Source organism: Coregonus lavaretus (genome assembly GCF_964263955.1).
Source record: "Coregonus lavaretus genome assembly, chromosome: 16".
Lineage (NCBI taxonomy): Eukaryota > Metazoa > Chordata > Actinopteri > Salmoniformes > Salmonidae > Coregonus > Coregonus lavaretus.
In genome coordinates this window covers 38156837-38181868 of record NC_140003.1, presented here as the reverse complement: position 1 = coordinate 38181868, position 25032 = coordinate 38156837, and the positions used below count along the sequence as shown (strand labels likewise).

The window sequence follows — 25032 nt, the reverse complement described above, 5'->3', positions numbered from 1 at the left end:
CTACCCTCTGTAGCGCCTTACGGTCGGATACCGAGCAGTTGCCATACCAGGCGGTGATGCAACCGGTCAGGATGCTCTCGATGGTGCTGCTGTAGAACCTTTTGAGGATCTGGGGACCCGTGCCAAATCTTTTCAGTCTCCTGAGGGGGAAAAGGCGTTGTCGTGCCCTCTTCACAACTTCACAACTAGTTTGTTGGTGATGTGGACACACACACATCACACACTGTTCCTGACACTCTCATTGTAATGCACACACACTGTTAGAAATGTGTAACACACACAGAGAGATAAGAAGGTGCTCTGCACAAAATGGTACAAAGCTCTGGAATTCCAACAGCGGTGCACCATATAATTCTAGTGTGTGTACGGGCATGTGTGCGTGTCTGTTCAGAGGTGAGTTTACAGCACACCCCATCATTAAGGCTGTGATACAATCCGATTGAGCTTGTAGATAAGGCGACTTTTAAAGGCAATGTTACCGCGTTCGCAGGAGATTGCATTCAAGGTAACAATGCCAATGTCGGCTCAATTGGAAAAATCCCTTTAAATGTCAAGCGCGCTATATAGCACGGTTTTGCATTGAATCCCAGCCTAAACCTCCCTGTCCTTCCATCTGCCCTCCACCAAAACTCTCCACTAACTTCCTTCTCTATTCACCTCCCCATCTCTCACTATGCCGCATGCTCACGTGCACACACACACGATGCTCACACAGAGCTGAAGTATGTCTAGATTCAAATCAGCATTAAAACACACAGACACGATGCTCACACAGAGCTGAAGTATGTCTAGATTAAAAACCTCTGCATTCAAACACACACACAAACAAACACATGTTTGTTTTACTATCCTTGTGAGGACTAATCAATTGATTCCCATTCAAAATCATATTTTCCCTAACCCTTAACCTAACCTTAACTCTAACCCTAAACCTAACCCTAATTGTAACCCTAACCCCTTTGCCTAAAATAGCCTTTTTCCTTGTGGGGACTGGCGACATGTCCCCACTTGTCCGAATTTTCATTATTTTACTATCCTTATGACGACTTCTGGTCCCCACAAGGAAAGTCAAACCAAAACCGCAGTAACACACAAACACAGCTATATGTAGAAGTAAATGCCAGCCAGCTGTAATACTCTCCTGGCATGCCCCATGTCTGTCATGTTAAAGCAGATCACTTCCCTCACGTCTCCCTGTAACTGAATTCATTCCATATATCTCCCACTCACTGACAGAGAGAGCAGCAAGAGACACCACTTACAGACGCCACGGTCACTGTAATATAGGTAGAATAGTTATTTCTCCAGTAAGGGAGAGGAGGAAGGAGGAAAAGGAAGAGAGAGGTAAAGAGGAGGAGTAAAGAGAAAAGAGAGGGAGAAGAGATGCATCTTTAATATAATTCACATGAGACCCCTAATCATGCAAACACATACATACACACTGTAACCTAGGCAACTCTCTTAGTCATGGGGGCACAATGTTACTGTAAAACAATCTATCGTAATCTCAACTAAGAGTCAACACGGCCTATGATTGGGCCCTTAGTGACATTGTCATATCTGAAAGTTTGGACACCAGCAGCAGCTCATGCTCTCAAACACAGGTTGGATGCAGCTCGGCTCAGAACCTGCCCCCTGACTTTTAACCCCTGGTACCTGTGTGTTCAGTGGTGGAGTAGGACAGGGAGAAGCCCCGACCACTGCGGTGGGTCCCACTCATGAACTGGACAGTGACCTGGTTCCCACTGGACTGGATGAGATCAGGAACCTTCAGACCCAGACCACAGAACTTTACTAGAGGAGGGGGAGAGGGTCAATTCAGTAACATTGTACTCACTAGTTTCATGATCCTACCTTGGCATTACAACTTAATCTTGCACTCTGAACTAGAGGTTATTATCTACATTCAGATAGTGGTACAGACAGTGTTATTCTATTGATGTGTCTGTCATATACTGACTGTCAAATAATGACTGCTATTGATTATGTATCAGAGGAGGTTGGTGGCACCTTAATTGGGGAGAATGGGCTTGTGGTAATGACTGGAGCGGAATTGGTGGAATGGTATCAAATACATCAAACAAATCAAATCACATTTTATTTGTCACATGCGCCGAATACAACAGGTGTAGACCTTACAGTGAAATGCTTACTTACAAGCCCTTAACCAACAATGCAGTTTTAAGAAAGAATACCACCAACAAAAAAAATCACTCAAAAAATACAATATAATAAGAAATAAAAGTAACAAATAATTAAAGAGCAGCAGTAAAAATAACAATGGCGAGGCTATATACAGGGGGTACCGGTACCGAGTCAATGTGTGGGGGCACCGGTTAGTCTAAAAGAGGGGGAAGGTGCATTGAATATAGTCTGGGTAGCCATTTGATTAGATGTTCGGGAGTCTTATGGCTTGGGGTAAAAGCTGTTTAGAAGCCTCTTGGACCTAGACTTGGCACTCCGGTACCGCTTGCCGTGTGGTAGCAGAGGGAACAGTCTATGACTAGGGTGGCTGAAGTATTTGACAATTTTTAGGGCCATCCTCTGACACCGCCTGGTATAGAGGTCCTAGATGGCAGGAAGCTTGGCCCCAGTGATGTACTGGGCCGTATGCACTACCCTCTGTAGTGCCTTGCGGTCGGAGGCCGAGCAGTGCCATACCAGGTAGCGATGCAACCAGTCAGGATGCTCTCGATGGTGCAGCTGTAGAACCTTTTGAGGATCTGAGGACCCATGCCAAATATTTTCAGTCTCCTTAGGGGGAATAGGTTTTGTCGTGCCCTCTTCACTGCTGTCTTGGTGTGCTTGGACCATGTTAGTTTGTTGGTGATGTGGACACCAAGGAACCTCTCAACCTGCTCCACTACAGCCCCGTCAATGAGAATGGGGGCGTGCTCGGTCCTCTTCTTTTTCCTGTAGTCCACAATCATCTCCTTTGTCTTGATCACGTTGAGGGGAGAGGTTGTTGTCCTGGCACTACATGGCCAGGTCTCTGACCTCCTCCCTTTAGGCTGTCTCGTCATTGTCAGTGATCAGGCCTACCACTGTTGTGTCATTGGCAAACTTAATGATGGTGTTGGAGTCGTGCCTGGACATGCAGTCATGGGTGAACAGGGAGTACAGGAGGGGAATGAGCACGCACCCCTGAGGGGCCCCTGTGTTGAGGATCAGCGTGGCGGATGTGTTGTTTCCTACCCTTACCACCTGGGGGCAGCCCGTCAGGAAGTCCAGGATCCAGTTGCAGAGGGAGGTGTTTAGTCCTAGGGTCCTTAACTTAGTGATGAGCTTTGAGGGCACTATGGTGTTGAACACAGAGCTGTAGTCAATGAATAGCATTCTCACATAGGTGTTCCTTTTGTCCAGGTGTGAAAGGGCAGTGTGGAGCGCTATAGAGATTGCATCATCTGTGGATCTGTTGGGGTGGTATGCAAATTGGAGTGGGTCTAGGGTTTCTGGGATAATGGTGTTAATGTGAGCCATGACCAGCCTTTCAAAGCACTTCATGGCTACAGACGTGAGTGCTACGGGTCGGTATTCATTTAGGCAGGTTACCTTAGTGTTCTTGGGTCTGCTTGAGACATGTTGGTATTACAGACTCAGACAGGGAGAGGTTGAAAATGTCAGTGAAGACACTTGCTAGTTGGTCAGCGCATGCTCGGAGTACATGTCCTGGTAATCCGTCTGGCCCAGCAGCCTTGTGAATATTGACCTGTTTAAAGGTCTTACTCACATCGGCTACGGAGAGCGTGATCACACAGTCGTCCGGAACAGCTGATGCTCTCATGCATATTTCAGTGTTACATGCCTCGAAGCGAGCATAGAAGTAATTTAGCTCGTCTGGTAGGCTCGTGTCACTGGGCAGCTCGTGGCTGTGCTTCCCTTTGTATACTGTAATAGTTTGCAAGCCCTGCCACATCCGACGAGCGTCGGAGCCGGTGTAGTACGATTCGATCTTAGTCCTGTATTGACGCTTTGCCTGTTTGATGGTTCGTCGGAGGGCATAGCGGGATTTCTTATAAGCTTCCGGGTTAGAGTCCCGCTCCTTGAAAGTAGCAGCTCTACCCTTTAGCTCAGTGCGGATGTTGCCTGTAATCCATGGCTTCTGGTTGGGGTATGTACGTACAGTCACAGTGGGGACGACGTCATCGATGCACTTATTGATGAAGCCAGTGACTGATGTGGTGTACTCCTCAATGCTATCGGAAGAATCCCAGAACATATTCCAGTCTGTGCTAGCAAAACAGTCCTATAGCTTAGCATCTGCTTCATCTGACCACTTTTTTATTGACAGAGTCAATGGTGCTTCCTGCTTTAGTTTTTGCTTGTAATTATGGTCAGATTTGCCAAATGGTATCGTGCACCAGCTGTTGTTTACAAATATATATAGACTGCCACCCCTTGTCATACCAGAGGCTGCTGTTCTATCCTGCCAATAGTGTATAACCCGCCAGCTGTATGTCATTCATGTCTTCGTTCAGCCACGACTCGGTGAAACATAAGATATTACTGTTTTTAATTTCCTGTTGGTAGGATATACGTGCTTGTAGTTCGTCCAATTTATTATCAAGCGATTGTAAATTGGTCAATAGTATCAATGGCAAAGGCAGATTAGCCACTCATCGCCGGCTTCCTACCAGGCACCCTGATCTCCTTCCTCAATATCTCATTTTCTTTCTACTGCGAATGACGGGGATGAGGGCCCTGTTGGGTGTCTGGAGCAAAAACCTCTTGTCCGACTCATCAAAGAAAAAGTATTAGTCCAGTTCAAGGTGAGTAATCGCTGTTCTGATGTCCAGAAGCTCTTTTCGGTCATAAGAGACAGTAGCAGCAACATTATGTACAAAATAAGTTACAAACAATGTAAAAAAAAAACACACAAAATAGCACAGTTGGTTAAGAGTCCATAAAACATCAGCCATCCCCTCCGGCGCCATTGTACATGGTTTCCATGTGTTTGATGACATTCCATTATAATAATGTTCCAGCCATTATTATAAGCCATCCTTCCCTCAGCAGCCTCCACTGTTGTGTACAGTATATTTCATACCCCATCTCCCCCTTCCTGATGACCTCCCTCCCTCCCCATCTCCCTCTCTCACCTATCTGGGTCCTATGCGGTCCTACACCATTGTAGATCCTGAGGTAGTTGACCTGACAGTTGTTTTCCTCTATGTCCAGGTCAGCGAAGCGGAAGTGGAGCCTCTGGCCCTGCGACACGCTGATCTCCCACTCACACACAGTGTGGTTAGGGTACGTACCAGGGTAACCCAGAGACGACAGGCTCCCACTGCAGGGGCCCAAAACACTGAGGCCACAGCCATCGCCTGCAGAGACACACACACAAACACAATGAGTGATGGCCGGACACATATACATACATCACAGGAGGCTGGTGAGGGGAGGACGGCTCATAATGATGGCTGAAATGGAGTGAATGGAATGGTATCAAGCAACTATGTGTTGTATGTGTTTGATACCATTCCATTAACTCCATTCCTGCCATTACTATGAGCCGTCCTCTCCAATTAAGGTTCTACCAGCCGCCTCTGACATACATGCATCTATCCACACATCATGGGTGAACGTAGCCAATATGCACACAAGGGTTGTGTTACACACATACTGTACACACACATTATGGGTAAATGTAGAGCTGTAGATATCAGTGGGATGGACGTAAACATGTTCAGACTTTGAACAGTTGTTTGGACAGGAGAGGATGACGGGTAAGGATTTCACCATCACTGTTTAGTTTAGTTATCAGGATTCCAACAGAGTTCTTGTGAACAAATCTACTGCAGCTGACTTAGTCCAATCGGAACCCTGTTTTTTGGCTTGACCTTTGACCCTGTCCTATACTGTACCAGTCAGAGGCCTTATCCGAAAATCCCTTGACCAAGTAGGTGTTGCAATATGGCATAAGCTTCCTTTAATCCATTTAAAGTCAAGCTGGAGTCTGCCCCATTTTGCTACACTTTACAGATGTGCAAACATTGGGGGGTTAGGAGCTATCGGGGAATGGGCTAGGGGTTAGGAGCTAGGAGATATAGGGGAACAGGCTAGGGGTTAGGAGCTAGGAGATATAGGGGAACAGGCTAGGGGTTAGGAGCTAGGAGATATAGGGGAACAGGCTAGGGTTATGTGCTATAGGGGAACAGGCTAGGGGTTAGGGGCTATAGGGGAACAGGCTAGGAGTTAGGGGCTATAGGGGAACAGGCTAGGGGTTAGGGGCTATAGGGGAACAGGCTAGGGGTTAGGGGCTATAGGGGAACAGGCTAGGGGTTAGGGGCTATAGGGGAACAGGCTAGGGGTTAGGGGCTATAGGGGAACAGGCTAGGGGTTAGGGGCTATAGGGGAACAGGCTAGGGGTTAGGGGCTATAGGGGAACAGGCTAGGGGTTAGGGGCTATAGGGTAACAGGCTAGGGGTTAGGGGCTATAGGGGAACAGGCTAGGGGTTAGGGGCTATAGGGGAACAGGCTAGGGGTTAGGGGCTATAGGGGAACAGGCTAGGGGTTAGGGGCTATAGGGGAACAGGCTAGGGGTTAGGGGCTATAGGGGAACAGGCTAGGGGTTAGGGGCTATAGGGGAACAGGCTAGGGGTTAGGGGCTATAGGGGAACAGGCTAGGGGTTATAGGGGAATGGGCTAGGGCTTTTTTTCAGACCAGAGATAACAGTGGACAGTCATGCATCATGGCGGCCTGGCTGGTGTTATGTAACATCACTGACACTGGCTGGACATTATAACCAGATGAACTGGACAAAAACGCAGTGGCCTCCCATCCCTCTGGACCTGGAGAGAAGCAGCTTTCGGATCAGTTTACACCTACACTAACCAAACACTGTCCTCAGCCACCAATGTTTCCAAATGCTCAAAACCCCTTTCCAAAGTGTCAGTTGGAGAAGTGTAATATGTCTCTAAACCAAGTGCACATTAACCTAGTTCACGGGGTTAAGAAGACTTGTTAACTAGTTACTACCTGTAATGCCACGAGAAGTTGATATGAGTCTGTTTCCCCTCTACCACTTCAACCCCTCCCCCCTCGGCAAAAATTATGATATCGCTGTCTCTTTCATTACCTGAAATCCTGCGCACAAATGACTAGTGTTTCTTTTGCACTGTCTACCCTTTATATATAGGCTGTAGGCTACACTTCAATAACCAATTTCAATGACTAACAAACTACTTGGAGAAAATAGGAACTTTTGCAGTCTGTGATTCTGGCTACATATTTGGGATAGAGGAGAGAACGAGCCATGTAAGGTAGGCTATCTGGCGATATAGTCACTGCACTGCTCCCCTTGCTGAAGACAACAGCATCATAATATCTGCCGCTGACTATCCCGAGTGCAACCGAGTAGCCAAAAGTCATATGACCACTGCGTCATAAGGACGTATAGCTAGGAGCATACTATATGTATCGAGTTTGTAACACTTGTATTACACTTGATTACATTGAGTGGCACCGACCAACACCAACCTTTCTGCGCTCGACTGCTTCTGGCGGTGAGGAGGATGATGAGAGTCGACAAGAAGAAAAGCCCGGTCCCTGTCGGTCCCCTGCCCACCATTACCGCTCTGCCCATAGCAGCCTGCAGTCCGAATGCATAATGCACGCTTTCACACCGGTGAACTCCAAGTTTAGTCCGTACAAGCAGTTTAAAACGCCGCTTCCCAAAACCTCCGTGCTCCGTCAAATAAACCCCTGCTTCCTTCTGCGCTTGGAAACCTCCGACGCTCTCCGCTCTCTCTGAAAACACTGCACCGCCGCGGTTAGCTTCGTTTCCACAACTGAATCTGAAGCCAATCGGCTGTGGATCGACTTCCGCCCCTCCTCCCACATTGCAATAGGATTCAGTAGGATCCCCTAGTCCACCGTTGGACGTGATAGGCAGGGCCGGCTCTAGCCTTTTGGGGGCCCTAAGCAAGATTTGGTTGCCCTCCTCCACCTCGTGGGAAAAAACATTTAGTGGCCCCCCTCTTGAGAGCTGAGAGAACATTTTAAGTTTTAAAGGTAATTTCCTGCAATTCTACAAATTGTTCCATGTGTGTACACAGCAAATTGGCCAGTGTTCATTTTTCACTGTAACACCAACACTGTGTTAATTCAGGAGTTAAATTCACTCTGTTAGAGTGAAATTAACACGTAGTGGTGTAAAATAACCCCAGTGTTGGTGTTAATAACCAGAATTATTGTTTTACACTGTGGAGAGTCCCATCAAAACCACACCCATCATTATCATATTTCCCAGCATGTTATGCAGGTAGTTTTTTTAGGATTGTTTTTAATATCTGTGTTTTTGTATATAAAGTGAGATAAATAACATAAATGTTTCTAAACTAATCCAATCATTTACTTAGATTTATTGCACTGAAATGGTTGTTCCGGTTTAAATGGTTTAGGTAGTCTCCTTTTCCAGATGTCCTAACCCTGGTAGTCATTCTGAATGCAGCTTGCGGATGAACACAAATTCCAACTGTTGGATATCCCAACTCTGGCTGGATTCCAAAAGGAATTACACATCAACTTTGCCAGCTAGCATAATTTGACTTGCAGGCCTGATGTGGCCTGTATTTGTAAACCAGGATTTTCCTAACACCACTCTGGTAGGGTAAAACTAGGCCATCCAAGTAACGCCTTATGATATATGTCATGTATTGTCATAAATTAAAAATGTGTATGATAACATTCACTTAGGTACTCATTTGGTGAAAGCCACAGGTCTTTAAAAGGAAAGCATTCAACAACCATGTCTCTGTCACTAACAAATACAGTCATGGGTGGTAACTCTACAATTCACTCTAAAAGAAAAGGCACCATGGGAAATATGCAAATGAGGATTCACACCATATAGTGTTAAAACAACACCCCAAATCACTTACTGTAACAGTGTTTTTGCATAACACTAATAGGAGTTAACTCTAGATTAACACTAGTTTTGAATAGAAATAACACTGTGAGTGTTAATTACCCCACAGTGTTAAATTTGAGTAACACTGGCAAGTCTGATGCAGTGTTTTACACTGTGAAGTGGTACATTAACACTCAAAATGTATAACACTATAATCAGAGTACTTTATACACTCTGTAGAGTGGGACCATATGTTATCTGAGGTAGTGGTAAAACTCTAAGTGTTGATTTAACATTGACAAACTGTATAGAAAATGTTGCAATTTAAAAGCACTTTTTCTGCAGTTCTACTTCTTTTGCCATGGGGCAAAGAGAAAAATGTATCCTGTTTTACAGCACATTTTCTTCAATTCTACCCCTTTTGCCATGTGGTGGAGATAATTGTTTTCAGTTTTAAAGTACATTTCCTGCAATTCTACACATTTTGCCATGTGGTGGAGATAATTGTTTTCAGTTTTAAAGTACATTTCCTGCAATTCTACACATTTTTCCATGACTTATGCAATGTTAATGATATCTGAGTGAGAGTGACTACCAAAATCAATGGGGGCCACCTGGAGCTCAGGGCCCCTGGGCACGTGCCCTGCATGCCCGGTCGGTCGGTAGTCGGCCATGATTACGACAAGTTTAGATAATAATATAATATGCCATTTAGAAGACAGCTTGCTAGACTAATTTACCGATCTAAAAATTGTTAGCTGACATGGTTAATTGAGTGACTGTCAGTGATGACATAGCAAGAGAAAAATTGCTGATGTACAACCAAATTTCGAACTTGCACCTTGTGTATTCTACTATTCTAACTTTCAATTGTAAGTTGAGACCCCGACACGGTGCTTATGTTGCTTATGGAGCCGGCCCTGGTGATTGGGATGAACCAGGTAATCAACATTCATTGGAGGACAAGTTGTCATAGGCCTACAACCTATATTTACATTTTAGTCATTTAGCAGACGCTCTTATCCAGAGCGACTTACATACTGGGCCCCCGTGGGAATCGAACCCACAACCCTGGCATTGCAAACGCCATGCTCTACCAACTGAGCTACCTCCCTAGCACATACTGCCATACCTGCCCAATGCCCAGGCCCATGACCCATGAACCAGCCACAGAGTCAGTACTTAGTCAGTACTTAGCTTTTACATAAAGATAGACGCATACTCTTTTTTTTTGAAGAGATATAACACAAAGTGGCCTAGTTATTGACTGTCTGTTGTAGTTAGTAGATTGTATGCCAGTAATAATCTATTATTAATGAACGTCTACATTTTGGTCCCTGTCCAGTGTCCAGATGTTCCTGAGTCCCAGTGGTGCATTAGTTTATTTCTACCTTTATGACGCACACACCAAGGTTATTTTAATAAACTAAATCTGAAACTAAAACGAAAACGAATCATGAAAAAACTATTTAGTAAACTAAAATAACATAATTAACAGGCAAATATACACAAATACTAAGCAATATACGCTGGACAAGTGTGGATAATGTTTTTTTGTCTGTGAAATAGAATATGGAACAATTGCGGTGGAAATGTATTTATGCGCAAATATTTCTATAATTAATAACCATCACGTTGAAGTAAACATGAAGTCACACAAGGATATGTTACGACATGGAAAGGCATTAAGACTTTATAGCCAGTTAAAATAAGTTGTGATGATAAGTTATAATTTATTTAATAACTTCATAATTTATGGTGAACTTAAGTGCACAGTGATGAGCTTCATGCACATTTCCAATAAATATCAAGGGTATTATTTGAATGCTGGTGACATGATGATCGGTGCTTGACTGCCAATTATATATATATATATATATATATATATATATAACGTTATATATATAAAAATATTATATCCATATCTCATCATGTAACCTACCCTGTTTTTTTATGCGGATTATAGAATATTTGGATAGAAATCTGTCGCCAATAGGATGGAAACCTAGCTCCTAACACTAAAACAGAAATTAAATAATATAAAAACAAAAACAAAATATCTTTATACAACTTAAAGTAAATAGACACTAGCAAATCAGTTCTGAAAACTAATATAAACTAAACTGAAAAATCTTTAAACTAATAGAAGTAAAAACGAGTATAAAAACACACAACTGTAAAAACCTTGACAGTTGAGGAATCTGAATGCATACAGATGTTTTCTACGGGGACATACATTTCTGCTATGTAGAGGAGCAGCCCGAAATTGTCTCGTTATTGAATATTATGTAATCTCTCTCTCTCTCTCTCTCTCTCTCTCTCTCTCTCTCTCTCTCTCTCTCTCTCTCTCTCTCTCTCTCTCTCTCTCTCTCTCTCTCTCTCTCTCTCTCTCTCTCTCTCCCTCTCTCCTTAGTGGATACATTTGTGGAATTCCAGTAACGTGTGTTATTAGTATTCTTATCAGTAGAAGCCCTCCTGCTTCAGGCCTTTCTAGGCATTGTATTTTGCTGAAATCCTCCTCTCCAACCAGCTAACTTCTCACATTGACCAAATGCATTGTCTAAAAGTAAATCAACGTTTCAATGATTTAAATAGCAGAAATATTGTTTCTGATTAACATTCTGGCCTCAGTTAATCTGGAGTAAGTAGCCTTTAAACTCTAATACAGAGTCATATATTATTCCACCCCCTAATGGTAAAATTAGTATTAGGGTAATCTGATCCTAGATCTGTGGCTAAGGCGTCAGGGCAGCTTCTACTAGTAGCATGTGCTCTGTGCTGTGACACTGATGCTCTCTGGTGGACAATCTGGGTATTGTTGTGATCAGCTGCTTCTCTCCAACAACTTGCCCGATAGTTACTGTTGCTATGACTAACAGGGGCGTGCGAGCAGTCCCAGGAAAAGTGGAGACAGATCGGGCAAGCAAGGTGCTAAAACGAAAGCTAGCAATATGATGGCTAATATGTAGCTAGCTAGCTGGATGGCTACCTATCTTAGATAGCTGGCTATGGTGAGAGGCAACAGTGTGTTCTGCTAACTGGCTAGCAACCCATTTTACTGTATAAATTAGTTTGATTAGGTTCTATTTATTTTACTTTTCCATTTAGAATAAAGAAGACTCAGTGCCTTCTGGGTAGCCACTATCTGAAAAGCATGTCAAGGTAATTACACCATTAGCTACAACATTTGCATTTGATTCTGTTTCTGTTTCTGTCTGTGTGAAAAAAATAAAATAAAAACAAATGTATGCGCTCACTAACTGTAAGTCGCTCTGGATAAGAGTGTCTGCTAAATGACTAAAATGTAAAAAATGTCTGCCTGTCCACCTTGGATTTCCAGTACCAGGCAGTATGAAAATGTATGCACTCACTAAATGTAAGTCGCTCTGGATAAGAGCGTCTGCTAAATGACTAAAATGTGAATGTAAAATGGTGGTGGCCACTGGAGGGCAAGCAACTTCACTGAGCACACCTAGAAGCTCATTAGCATGAAGTTAATCTATACCAGTTGATACAAGTAGCCTAGCCCAGCTAGCACATAACGTTCCTGTAACGTTCCCTAAAGGTTCTCCTTTGGTTCTTAGAAAATAACTTTCACAGAATGTTTTGGGAACGTTGAGTGAAAGTATTTTTCGAAAAAACAAAGGGGAATCTTTAGGGAACATTGCTATTTTGATAAGGTAGAAACATTGTTTGGAGGTCGTTCAAATAACCTCATAAAATAACGTAATTTTTTGGTGAATTCAAACTTTTACTTAATGTTCCCCTGTGGTTCCCGTTTGGTTGTTGGAAGAAAAAAAGTTCTGGGAACGTTTCATAGCTAAAGGCCATATTGGATCAAAAGGCTGAAAGAGAAGATAGTGTGTGTGGAGGTCAGTACACATCATTTTGTAAATAGCTAACTAGTTTTTTATTCCCCGGCCAAATGGTTTTGGGGGAACTCTCCTTTACAATTTTATTACAAGACAAAAGGTAATGTGACACCTTGAGCTGTTGTCAAGATGGCAGATGGCATTGGAAAGGTTGCACAGGGAGAAATGTTTGGAGAAGGGAGCGATTGGAGAAGGTGGCGGAAAAGGAAATAAGGAAGAAAGTGGAGCATAAAATGGCTATTTCTCAGAAAGTTTTAAACTGTCAAGAGGAGTGAAATAAGGTTGTCCACTATCGGCATATCTATTTATTATGGCCATCGAGATGTTAGCTATTAAAATCAGATCCAGCAATAATATCAAGGGATTAGAAATCCAGGGCTTAAAAACAAAGGTGTCGTTGTACGCTGATGATTCATGTTTTCTTTTAAATCCACAACTTGAATCCCTCCACAGCCTCATAGAGGATCTAGATACATTTTCTAACCTCTCTGGATTACAACCAAATTATGATAAATGTACTATATTACGTATAGGATCACTAAAAAATACAATTTTTACATTACTATGTAGTTTTCCAATAAAATGGTCTGATGGTGATGTGGATATACTCGGAATACATATCCCAAATTAAATAAATGATCTGACTCCAATACATTTTAATAGAAAGTTTGCAAAAATAGATAAGATCTTGTTACCATGGAAAGGTAAATACCTGTCAATTTGTGGAAAAATCACCCTGATTAACTCTTTAGTATCAGTCCCCTGTAGCTCAGTTGGTAGAGCATGGCGCTTGCAACGCCAGGGTTGTGGGTTAGTTTCCCACGGGGGGCCAGTATGAAAATGTATGCACTCACTGGTGAGTCTCTCTGGATAAGAGCGTCTGCTAAATGACGTAAATGTAAAATCCCAGTTTACCTATTTGCTTATGGTCTTGCCTACGCCTAGCGAACAGTTTTTTGAAATTATATGAGAAAAAAATATTCAATTTTATTTGGAACGGCAAGCCAGACAAAATTAAACGGGCCTATTTATATAATGAATATGAATTCGGAGGACAGAAATGATTAAATATTAAAGCATTAGACCTATCACTAAAAGCTTCAGTCATACAAAAGTTATACTTAAATCCGAACTGGTTCTCTAGCAAATTAGTAAGATTGTCTCAACCAATGTTCAAGAATGGCCTTTTTCCCTTTATTCAGATTACAACCTCTCACTTTCAGTTATTTGAAAAGGAAATAATCTCCCAAATATCACTATTTCTAAAACAAGCCATATAAAGTTGGTTGCAATTTCAATTTAATCCTCCAGAAACGACAGAACAAATAATGCAACAAATATTGTGGTTAAACTCAAATATACAAATTGATAAAAAACCTTTAAAAAAAAAAAAAAAAAAAAAAAAAAAAGTTAAATCTTCGTAAATGATATCATCGGTAGGACTGGTGGATTTATGTCGCACATGCAGCTATCAAAAACATATGGAAATGTCTGCTCTACCCAAAATTACAACCAAATAATTGCAGCATTACCGCAAAAATGGAAGAGGAAAGTGGAAGGGGGAAATGTAAGGAACTTGTCTGTCGGCCTTGCATTAAAGAACATAATTGGTTACAGAAAACGATTAGTTACCGGAGTGTAACTCCAGTTCTATGAGTGGAGCGGAGCCCCATAGGGGAGCTCTGCTCCTATTGGTTTACCCTCTGCCCTAAGGCAGCATCAGCCTGAGACAAAATTATGCACTCACCTGCAGCCAATAGGAGTACAGGTGTCCCTATAAGAGGGGATGCCTCCCCTCAATCTGCCTCCTGAGATATTTATCTTCAGCGAGACTAGAGAGGGTCGGCAGGGCCTTAAGTCCTATGGGGCTCCGCTCCACTCATAGAACTGGAGTTACACTCCGGTAACTAATCGTTCTATATATCGTGGAGCTCCGCCCCATAGGGGAGCTCTGCTCCTATTGGTTTAAGGCGGAGCGTAGCGCTCCAAAATGTACTCCCTGCCGAGCCCAACACTTCCCATCGAAACGGAAAGGTCAGGCCTAGCAATGGCTGCACCCAAGTCCCGCAGTACTGCAACTAAAAACCCCTACGGGCGTCACAATATACCGCGTCATCGGTAAAAGACCCGCCCCACCTAGTCCAATGGCAATGCCAATGACTAGTGGGCAGATCACCAGAATAGAAGCCATACTAATCTGTACTAGCAGATAGATGTGCCTCAATATCCTGTGAAAACACTACCGACCACTAATGGAATGACACCAAGTGTCACTCTACATTGTGAACGCGGTAGACCGCCTCACTCACTCAATGGACTCCCAGAGATTAGTGGGCGGGAACAAAACATGGGTCATACTAAAACTGAACAAGCAGATAGATGACCTCACATTCTGTCAATCAACACATGCCTCTACTGTACTGAACCTGTCAGTCAGGAGTCATGCCACAAAATATGTTTTCTTATCCAAAGCGGACCTGATGGAAACCTTGTCCATAGTCCTGCTTTCTCCTCTCTTCCTAGCTCAAGATCTCCCTTCAGCTATGCTGAGTACAGACCGAACCAAAGAGTTAGAAAACATATCTGTCAAAAACACGTCTTCCTAACCAAAGCGGACCTGAAGGAAACCTGTGTCCACAGTCCTGCTTCTCCTCTCTTTCTTGCTCAAGATCTCCCTTCAGCCACGCTGAGTACAGATCGAGCCAGAGAGTTAGAAGACATATCTAAGAGATAGAAACGGATAAATGGAGACGGCGTCGACCAGGATGCTGCTCTACAGATATCCTCTACCCCTGTTCCTCTGAAAAGGGCAGTAGAAGCCGCTACTCCACGAGTGGAGTGAGCTCTGATACCCTGAGGCAATTGCCGCCCCGCTGCCTCATAAGCTGTCTCAATGCCTTCACAAAGCCAGTGAGACAACCGCTGTTTTGAAAATGGTCTACCTAGTGCAGCCGCACCGTGACACACAAACAACTGAGGCGATGACCTAATCGCTGCTGTGCACTCGACGTAACACGCCAAAACGCGTACCGGGCACAGGCGATGGAGCTTTTCCTCACTCCTCTCTCTATGAGGAGGAGGAGAAAAAGCCCACAGCTCCACGGTCTGTGACCTATATGAACTCTTAATAACCTTCGGCACAAATGCCGGGTTAGGACGTAACACTGCTCTGCTCAGGTCACCATTGATGGCCAGGCAGTCAGGTCTCGTCGAAAGAGCACACAAATCACTGACCCGCTTAGCTGTAGTCAAAGCGAGCAACAGTGCTGTCTTCATAGACAGCATCTTGAGGGGTATTTGATTCAATGGCTCGAACGGCGACTTACATAACGCTTCGAGTACCAAAGCCAAATCCCACTGAGGAAGCGTGACTCTAGGTGTTAGCCTAAGTCGCCGCGTTCCTAATAGGAAGCGTTTCACTAGAGGGTGGCTAAAGACATTGTCTCTGCCAAACCCCTCATGACAAGCTGAAATCGCTGCTGCAAACACCCTAATAGTGGCAGGCGATTTTTGCTTATCAAACATGAGCTGTAGAAAAGAGAGAATACTCTCCACCTGACAGCTCATGGGGTCTACACCTTGTGTGACACACCATCGTGAAAACACGTTCCATCTACTGGCATACATCTTAGAAGTGGAACTGGCACGTGAACCCTGTATGGTCCTGATCACTGCATCAGATAACCCACGGCGCTCTAGCCTGTCCCTCTCAGCAGCCAGGCCTTCAGTGGTTGGCCGATTATGGGCAATTTCCCTATCGTGCCTCCCGCCTGAGACAACGCGTCCCGTCGATGTGGAATTGGCCAAGGTGGCGCAATCAACATCTGACTCATCTCCGCAAACCAAGGAGCCCCCGGGCGATCGGGCGCTATCAGTATCACTGACAGCCCCCCTGACCTCACCCTGGCTAGCAGTGGGAGAATGCAGGACAGCGGAGGGAATGCATACAGGAGAACTCTCGGCCACGGTTGGTGCGCAAAGGCGTCCCTTCCCAGTGGTGGTTCGTCCTGTTCCCTCAGAGAGAACCACAGAGGACATTGCGCATTCACGCGTGACGCGAATAGGTCCACCTCGGCTCTCCCGAATTGTTCCCATATCTGGAGAACAATGTCCGGATGCAGACACCACTCGTCGTCTCGAGGACCCCCTCTTGACATGAGGTCTGCTCCTACGTTCAAGTAGCCCGGAATGTGTGCTGCTCTCAATGAGCGAAGGTGCTCGTGAGCCCACAGCCACAATTCCTCTGCCGCCCGATGGAGAGCAGGAGACCTGACTCCTCCCTGGCGATTTATGTGAGCTACTGTGGTCCGGTTGTCTGACCAGACCAGCACATCGCGACCCCGAAGGGTAGACGCGAAGTGGGTCAGAACCAGTCGAACCGTTTCCAACTCCAAGAGGTTGATATGACGACCTGATTGAGGCCACACACCTCCTATCGCTTGGGTCTGACATGTCCCTCCCCATCCCGTCAGGGACGCATCCGTGAATACTGGGATGTGAGAGGACACCTTTCCTATCGGGACTCCGTGCGTGAGAACGCGCGGGTTTCTCCAATAGTTCAGATCTGCACTGAGCGAGAGGGGAACCACCACCAACCGATGACGTTGACGCAATGGGTCTAGTCTTAGTTGGGCGAACCATCGCTGCATCCTGCGCATATGCAGGAGTCCCAGCGGAACCACAGAGTGGGCTGACGACATGAGACCCAAAAGTGACATGATCGACAGCGCCGTCACCGTGTGATTCGGACGACACTTCCTCAGGGCTAGCAACAAGGCTACCCTTCGGGGGTCCGAAATTCGAGCCCTCATCCTCACAGTGTCTAGCTTTATCCCCAGGTAGACAATCTGATGAGTGGGCCAGGGCGCGCTCTTTTTCCAATTCACAGCAAACCCCAGACTTGTGAGATGCATCACTGTCTGTGTTGTGTGAGTGATCGCCAGCTCTGCTGACGGGGCGAGAACCAGTAGATCGTCCAGGTAGGCTAGTAGCCGTATTCCCTGACGACGGAACGGTTTCAATGCCGCCTCCACACACTTGGAAAATGTGCGAGGTGCCAGGGCGTACCCAAATGGCATCCTCGTGTATTCGTACGCCACCCCTTGAAAGGCGAACCGCAGAAACTTCCTGTGACGCGGCTGAACCGGCACATGAAAGTACGCGTCCTTTAGGTCTATGCTCGTACAAAAGTCCCCTCTCTGGACACATTCCAGCAGACGTTTTGTCGTTAGCATTCGGAAGGGCCGTTTGGTTATGCTCTCGTTGAGAATGCGTAAGTCCAAAATCGTCCTCACTCCCCCCGTCTTTTTGGGCACTAGGAAATAAGGCGAATATAGCCCTTTGTTCCTTTGCTCCCGGGGAACTACTGTCACCGCCTCCTTCGCCAAAAGTTCCGTAATCTCTGTCATCAGAGCGGCCACTTTGTCTGGCGTTTTCATCATCGTCTCCACCACTCCCCTGAACGGGGGTGGGGTCCGGTGGAATTGGAGAGCATAACCCTTCTGCAACGTCTGTTCTAGCCAGCGTGAGAGGGTGCAGCTTCTTCGCCACTGCCAGCAATGCAGAGAAAGCGGCTGAGCACGAAGCTGTGGTGCATCCAGTAGGAAGGACCTGTATTCCTCTATGGCCCTTGCCGCCGCTGTTCTCCAACACTGAGGTGGTGGAACAGCCAAGGCGGGCCGCCCAAGAAAGGGAGAGGAAACATTAGTGCGTTCTGAACCAAAAGGGGGGGCAGAAACGTCAGTTAAACCTGTAACCGTCGTATTCCTGTCCTCCGTGAACGCAACGTGGGTCTGAATTGCACTGACCGAGGCCACAGCCTGCGACAGGGCACCATCCCCAGCAAGCGATTGCGTCATCGTAGGTGATTGCAAACCGTTATTAGAGCCACTCACTACAATACTCCTCGAAGTCTGTAATATGAGGTCTCTATGAGGTAACACAAGGCAGCGCCTTGATACCGTCTTACCCTTCACCTTCTGTGTGTGTTCACCTCTGGTGGGTTGAGTCACGCTCAGTGTGGTGAGTATTAGCGCGTTCAAAGGAAAGTGGGGGCGCCGATACACTGGGCACCTTCGTGACCGTGGTAATCGGGCCCTCCGTGAACGCAGCATGGGTCTGAATCGCACTAACCGAGACCTTAGTCTGCGATAGTGCGCCATCCCCAAATAGCGGCTGCGTCATCATGTCTCCTGACTGAGACTGCAGCCTGCTATGAGAGACACTCACTACAGTACTCCTTGGGGTCTGTAATGTGAGGTCTCTTTGAGATAAGCCAAGACGGAGTCTTGGTATCTTTCCTCCCTTCACCTCCTGTGTGCGTTCAGCTCTGCACCTCTGGTGGGCTGAACTACGCTCAGTGTGGTGAGTATTAGCGCGTTCAGAAAGAAGTGGGGGCGCCGATACACTGGGCACCTTCGTGACAGTGGTAATCGGGCCCTCCGTGAACGCAGCATGGGTCTGAATCGCACTAACCGAGACCTTAGTCTGCGATAGTGCGCCATCCCCAACTAGCGGCTGCGTCATCATGTCTCCTGACTGAGACTGCAGCCTGCTATGAGAGGCACTCACTACAGTACTCCTTGGAGTCTGTAATGTGAGGTCTCTTTGAGATAAACCAAGACGGCGTCTAGGTATTATTCCTCCTTTCACCTCCTGTGTGCGTTCAGCTCTGCACCTCTGGTGGGCTGAACTACACTCAGTGTGGTGAGCCTGGGCGCGTTCAGAAAAAGGTGGGGGCGCCGATACACTGGGCACCTTCGTGACCGTGGTAATCGGGCCCTTCTTGAACTCAGCATGGGTCTGGGTCGTACTAACAGAGACCTTAGTCTGTGATAGTGCGCCATCCCCAATGTGGTTATTATCAGCGCGTTCTGAGAGAAACGGGGGCGCCGATACGTTGGTTACGCCCGTAACCGTAGTAATCAGGCCCTCCGTGAACGCAGCACGGGTCTGAACTGCACTGACTGAGGCGTTAGCCTGAGACAGAGCGCCGTCCCGAATAGCGGTCGCGTCATCATGCCATTATCTGGCTGAGACTGCAGCCTGCTATGTGAGACACTCACTACAGCACTCCTAGGAGTCTGTAAAGTGAGGTCTTTATAAGGTACACTTAATACCTTTTATATACCTGCCTTATGTGTGCGTTCAGCAACGCACCATGGTGGGCTGAGCTGCACTCATAGTGGTAAGAGAGAGAGCGAGAGTGAGGAAGGTCGAACGCTCTCGGATGTATTATGGAAAAGGGGCTCTTTTTTGACAGTGTCAAGTAGAGCCAACTCTTTATTACACACATCAACAAAAAACATTCTCCTCCATACACTCAACGGTAGGGTGGGGGGGGGACAGTGGGCTCGGTCACAGCAGGCGCTGCGCCGTCTTCCGTTCTCTCCCCCTCGCCTGTCATAAACGGCGTCTCTTCTGGCCGCCCTTCGGGTGATGCCAGGATGACGCTTTAATGACCTCTCTCGCCGGCACCTCTGGCGCTGCAGGGGGGGGGCGAGGCCCGCTCCCTTGCTGCTGGAGGCCGCCGTCTGACGCCAAGCTGTAGCGAGAGTAACGGCCGCCCTTCATCATATCCACTTCCGGGTTGGAGGGAATGGGGGGCAGCTTAATCTCCCGCTGTTTAGCAGCCCACTCAATGAGACCTGAGAATTCAGAGCACAGAGAGGCTGTGGCGTCATCATCCAGGGATGTAATGACCTCACAATTTCCTATAGGAAAAGGGGTGTTAAACATCTGGGTCAGTGTAATGAATTGTTCCAATAGAATATTCATTTCTTCCCCAATAGCCCTGTCATCTCCTGAGTCAGCGCCTTCAGATGATGCCTCAGAAGCTGAGACTAACACTGATAGCACATCCTCAAGAGGAATATCCTCCCTAAAAATGCCCAACGCTGCTTCCACTCCTTCAAAAAAGGAGGGCGCAGCTGGCGCATAGTGGGGGATTAATGAGGCCGTCCCTGGCGTGCTGTGTCCCTCGACCCACGAAACATATGTCGGGGGGGGGGTGACAGCCGCCAAGGGGAACAGCGACATTGAGCTCTGAAAAGAGCTTTTGTTAAATACTTACCCTATGGATAAGCTTGGTGTGCTCATTGTAGGACGACGTCGATGATCTGGAAAATCGACTGCGTTTTCTTCGTCCTGAGTCTTCTCTTCGTCTCTTCTTGGCTTCTTCAGTCTAGTCCAGTCGCTGAAGATAAAGGGAGGCAGACTGAGGGGAGGCATCCCCTCTTATAGGGACACCTGTACTCCTATTGGCTGCAGGTGTGTGCATAATTTTGTCTCAGGCTGATGCTGCCTTAGGGCAGAGGGTAAACCAATAGGAGCAGAGCTCCCCTATGGGGCGGAGCTCCACGATATAGAACTGTGATAAATAAAAAAGTATACCAGTTTCATTTAAGGACCAAAGGATTGACAGCCATCCCATATAGATTGCAAAATAGTTGGGAAGAGATTTTTGATGTACCGATCCCATGGCATAGTGTTTATGAACTGATACGCAAAACGACGCCGCATTCAAAACTTTGAATCTTTCAATTTAAATTATTATATACAATTCTTGCTACCAATAGAATGTTATTTATATGGGGGGTACAATCTTCCCAGCTCTGCAGATTTTGCTGCGAAGAGACAGAATCATTAGATCATTTGTTTTGGTACTGTCCATTTGTAGCTTGTTTTTGGACACAGGTCCAGGAATGGCTAAAGAATTACAATATTTACCTGGAGCTAACCCTGCAGATAGCATTACTGGGTGATCTGAAAAGTTATAGTCAATCGATCAATAATATAATAATACTTTTAGCAAAACATTTTATTTTCAATTTACAATCTGTAGAAACAATGAGAATAGAAAGGTTCAGAACTTTTGTAAAACATCACAGTACAGTTGAAAAATATATGGCAAATAGAAATCCAATATGGATGGTGTTAAGAGATAGATGGGTGGTGTTGAATGGAGTTGAAGGATGGGACTAATAACAACTAACAACAGCTAATAACAACAAGATAACTAATAATGTAAGCATATTGTGTCCATAATAAGTATATAGGTTATAGGTTGAGAGCTTTTGTGAAAGAGCACAGTTAGAAAGATATGGCATATAGAAGCAAACCGGATGGACATCATGAAAATGATCGGAGAGGTTGAGGGTAGAGGAAGTTCAGGAGTAAAAACAAACTAAATAGAATTATTGTAAAATTGACTGTGTCCATAAAGTGTATATAGTATGTATAAGCTGGAAGTAGAGGCCTAAGCATTGTTGTTCACTAGTTTGCTCCAATTAGGGAAGGGGTGGTGGGGTTGGAGGGTAATAAAGGGAAATATATATTTTTAAAGGATATGTATATGTATGTGTATATATGTATGTATGTATGTATGTATGTATGTATGTATGTATGTATGTATGTATGTATGTATGTATGTATGTATGTATGTATGTATGTATGTATGTATGTATGTATGTATGTGTACATATATATAAATATTTGCGAGAAAAAACCCATATGGGGGATTGGAAGTGATGCAGAGAATTACATTGATGGAAGTTACAATCTATCTTCAGTGAGGACCGCCGAGTTCGGGCCTCGGTTCGAGGATGTAAAGTTGTGGATGTAAAGGTGTGTGCCAATCAGATTACAGATTTCTCCGAACCTGTTTTATAAAACAAATTGATAACTCAAATTATAATAGTGTTAATTGTTCATATTTAATTGTGTAATCCTGGGTGTATGTGTTCCCAATTTTGTAACCTTCAGAGAACGTTCCCAGAATGTTCCCAGCTACCTTCATACATCCAAAAGAGAACGTTCAAAGAACGTTAAGAAAAGCATCCGTTTGAACCTTTAGCGAACATTGGTAACCTTCAGAGAACATTCACAGAACCTTCAGAGAACATTTCCAGAACGTTCCTAACTTTGTATCCTTCAAAAAACGTTCCCAGAACGTTTCCCGCTACCTTCATACAACCAAAAGAGAACGTTCAAAGAACATTAAGAAAACCATCCGTTTGAACTTTGGTGCAACGTTCACTTTGACCCAAGAGAACAATTCAGACTAAGAATTTGCAAAAGGTAAGATCATAATGAACAATATTATAAGGACAGAGGGGATCTGATCCTAGATCAGCCCTCCTAGTAGGAGAGTCTTTGGGTCTTGTTCACCAACTCCATTTTCTTACCCTGCTCCTGGAGAGCTACATTGGTATGCATTTGTTTGTATATGTGTCCTAGGACTTCCAGGTGGGGGTGTACCCACTGGAGGGCAACATCGATGAGCACATGTAGGAAGGAGCCTATCCTTGTGACGTCCATCTACTCCAGCGAAGGAGGTCTCCTATATTATAAGGTACATTACAGAAACAACAATTAAAAAGCCCCTCGGTCAGTACATACAGTAAATAGCTTTTATTGGAAAACAGTTTCAGGATACAGATGTTTACGGTTATATATTCTTTCAATTGTTTTGGCGCATTTTTCTGATGTAAGCGGTATTTTCAAAACTAATGGAGGATGGTGATATCAGCAACAGTGGGAGCAGGTTTGGTGTTTGGCAAGGACAGAAACCTTGTAGAGTCATGAGCCTTTAGTCCAACTTCATGTCATGCCTACGATTCTCTTCAAAGGCCTTGTGCTCTCTGAGATAAAAAAGAAATACATCTAAATCTAAATCATATTGGCAAATAAGAAACAAGAAAAGATCCAGCTAGAACATCACCAAAGTATCACAGAGGCACCTGAGTCACAATCCACCTCTTACCTTCTACAGAGGCATACCTGAGTCACAATCCACCTCTCACCTTCTACAGAGGCACCTGAGTCACAATCCACCTCTCACCTTCTACACAGGCACCCGAGTCACAATCCACCTCTCACCTTCTACAGAGGCATACCCGAGTCACAATCCACCTCTCACCTTCTACAGAGGCACCTGAGTCACAATCCACCTCTCACCTTCTACACAGGCATACCCGAGTCACAATCCACCTCTCACCTTCTACAGAGGCACCTGAGTCACAATCCACCTCTCACCTTCTACAGAGGGATACCCAAGTCACAATCCACCTCTCACCTTCTACAGAGGGATACCCGAGTCACAATCCACCTCTCACCTTCTACAGAGGCATACCCGAGTCACAATCCACCTCTCACCTTCTACAGAGGGATACCCGAGTCACAATCCACCTCTCACCTTCTACAGAGGCACCCGAGTCACAATCCACCTCTCACCTTCTACAGAGGCACCTGAGTCACAATCCACCTCTCACCTTCTACAGAGGCATACCCGAGTCACAATCCACCTCTCACCTTCTACAGAGGCACCTGAGTCACAATCCACCTCTCACCTTCTACAGAGGCATACCCGAGTCACAATCCACCTCTCACCTTCTACAGAGGGATACCCGAGTCACAATCCACCTCTCACCTTCTACAGAGGCACCCGAGTCACAATCCACCTCTCACCTTCTACAGAGGCACCCGAGTCACAATCCACCTCTCACCTTCTACAGAGGCACCTGAGTCACAATCCACCTCTCACCTTCTACAGAGGGATACCCGAGTCACAATCCACCTCTCACCTTCTACAGAGGCACCCGAGTCACAATCCACCTCTCACCTTCTACAGAGGGATACCCGAGTCACAATCCACCTCTCACCTTCTACAGAGGGATACCTGAGTCACAATCCACCTCTCACCTTCTACAGAGGGATACCCGAGTCACAATCCACCTCTCACCTTCTACAGAGGGATACCTGAGTCACAATCCACCTCTCACCTTCTACAGAGGGATACCCGAGTCACAATCCACCTCTCACCTTCTACAGAGGGATACCCAAGTCACAATCCACCTCTCACCTTCTACAGAGGCACCTGAGTCACAATCCACCTCTCACCTTCTACAGAGGCACCTGAGTCACAATCCACCTCTCACCTTCTACAGAGGCACCCGAGTCACAATCCACCTCTCACCTTCTACAGAGGGATACCCGAGTCACAATCCACCTCTCACCTTCTACAGAGGCATACCCGAGTCACAATCCACCTCTCACCTTCTACAGAGGCACCTGAGTCACAATCCACCTCTCACCTTCTACAGAGGCATACCCGAGTCACAATCCACCTCTCACCTTCTACAGAGGGATACCCGAGTCACAATCCACCTTCTACAGAGGGATACCCGAGTCACAATCCACCTCTTTCCTTCTACAGAGGGATACCCGAGTCACAATCCACCTCTCACCTTATACAGAGGGATACCCGAGTCACAATCCACCTTCTACAGAGGGATACCCGAGTCACAATC

General features: G+C 45.6%; 1 protein-coding gene across 1 annotated transcript in view; it reads right to left on the bottom strand.

Moving 5' to 3' along the window:
- The window catches only part of LOC311143939 (discoidin, CUB and LCCL domain-containing protein 2-like), a 41837-nt gene extending 34042 nt beyond the window's left edge, over nt 1-7795 (bottom strand). Inside the window, exons 1-3 of the mRNA XM_084179834.1 lie at nt 7481-7795; nt 5100-5324; nt 1657-1794 (exon numbers count right to left, since the gene is read on the bottom strand). Coding sequence (XP_084035960.1) covers nt 1657-1794; nt 5100-5324; nt 7481-7586 — 469 coding nt within the window. The 5' untranslated portion in view covers nt 7587-7795. The remainder of the gene's footprint in view (nt 1-1656; nt 1795-5099; nt 5325-7480) is intronic.
- Nucleotides 7796-25032: the final 17237 nt, after the last annotated feature.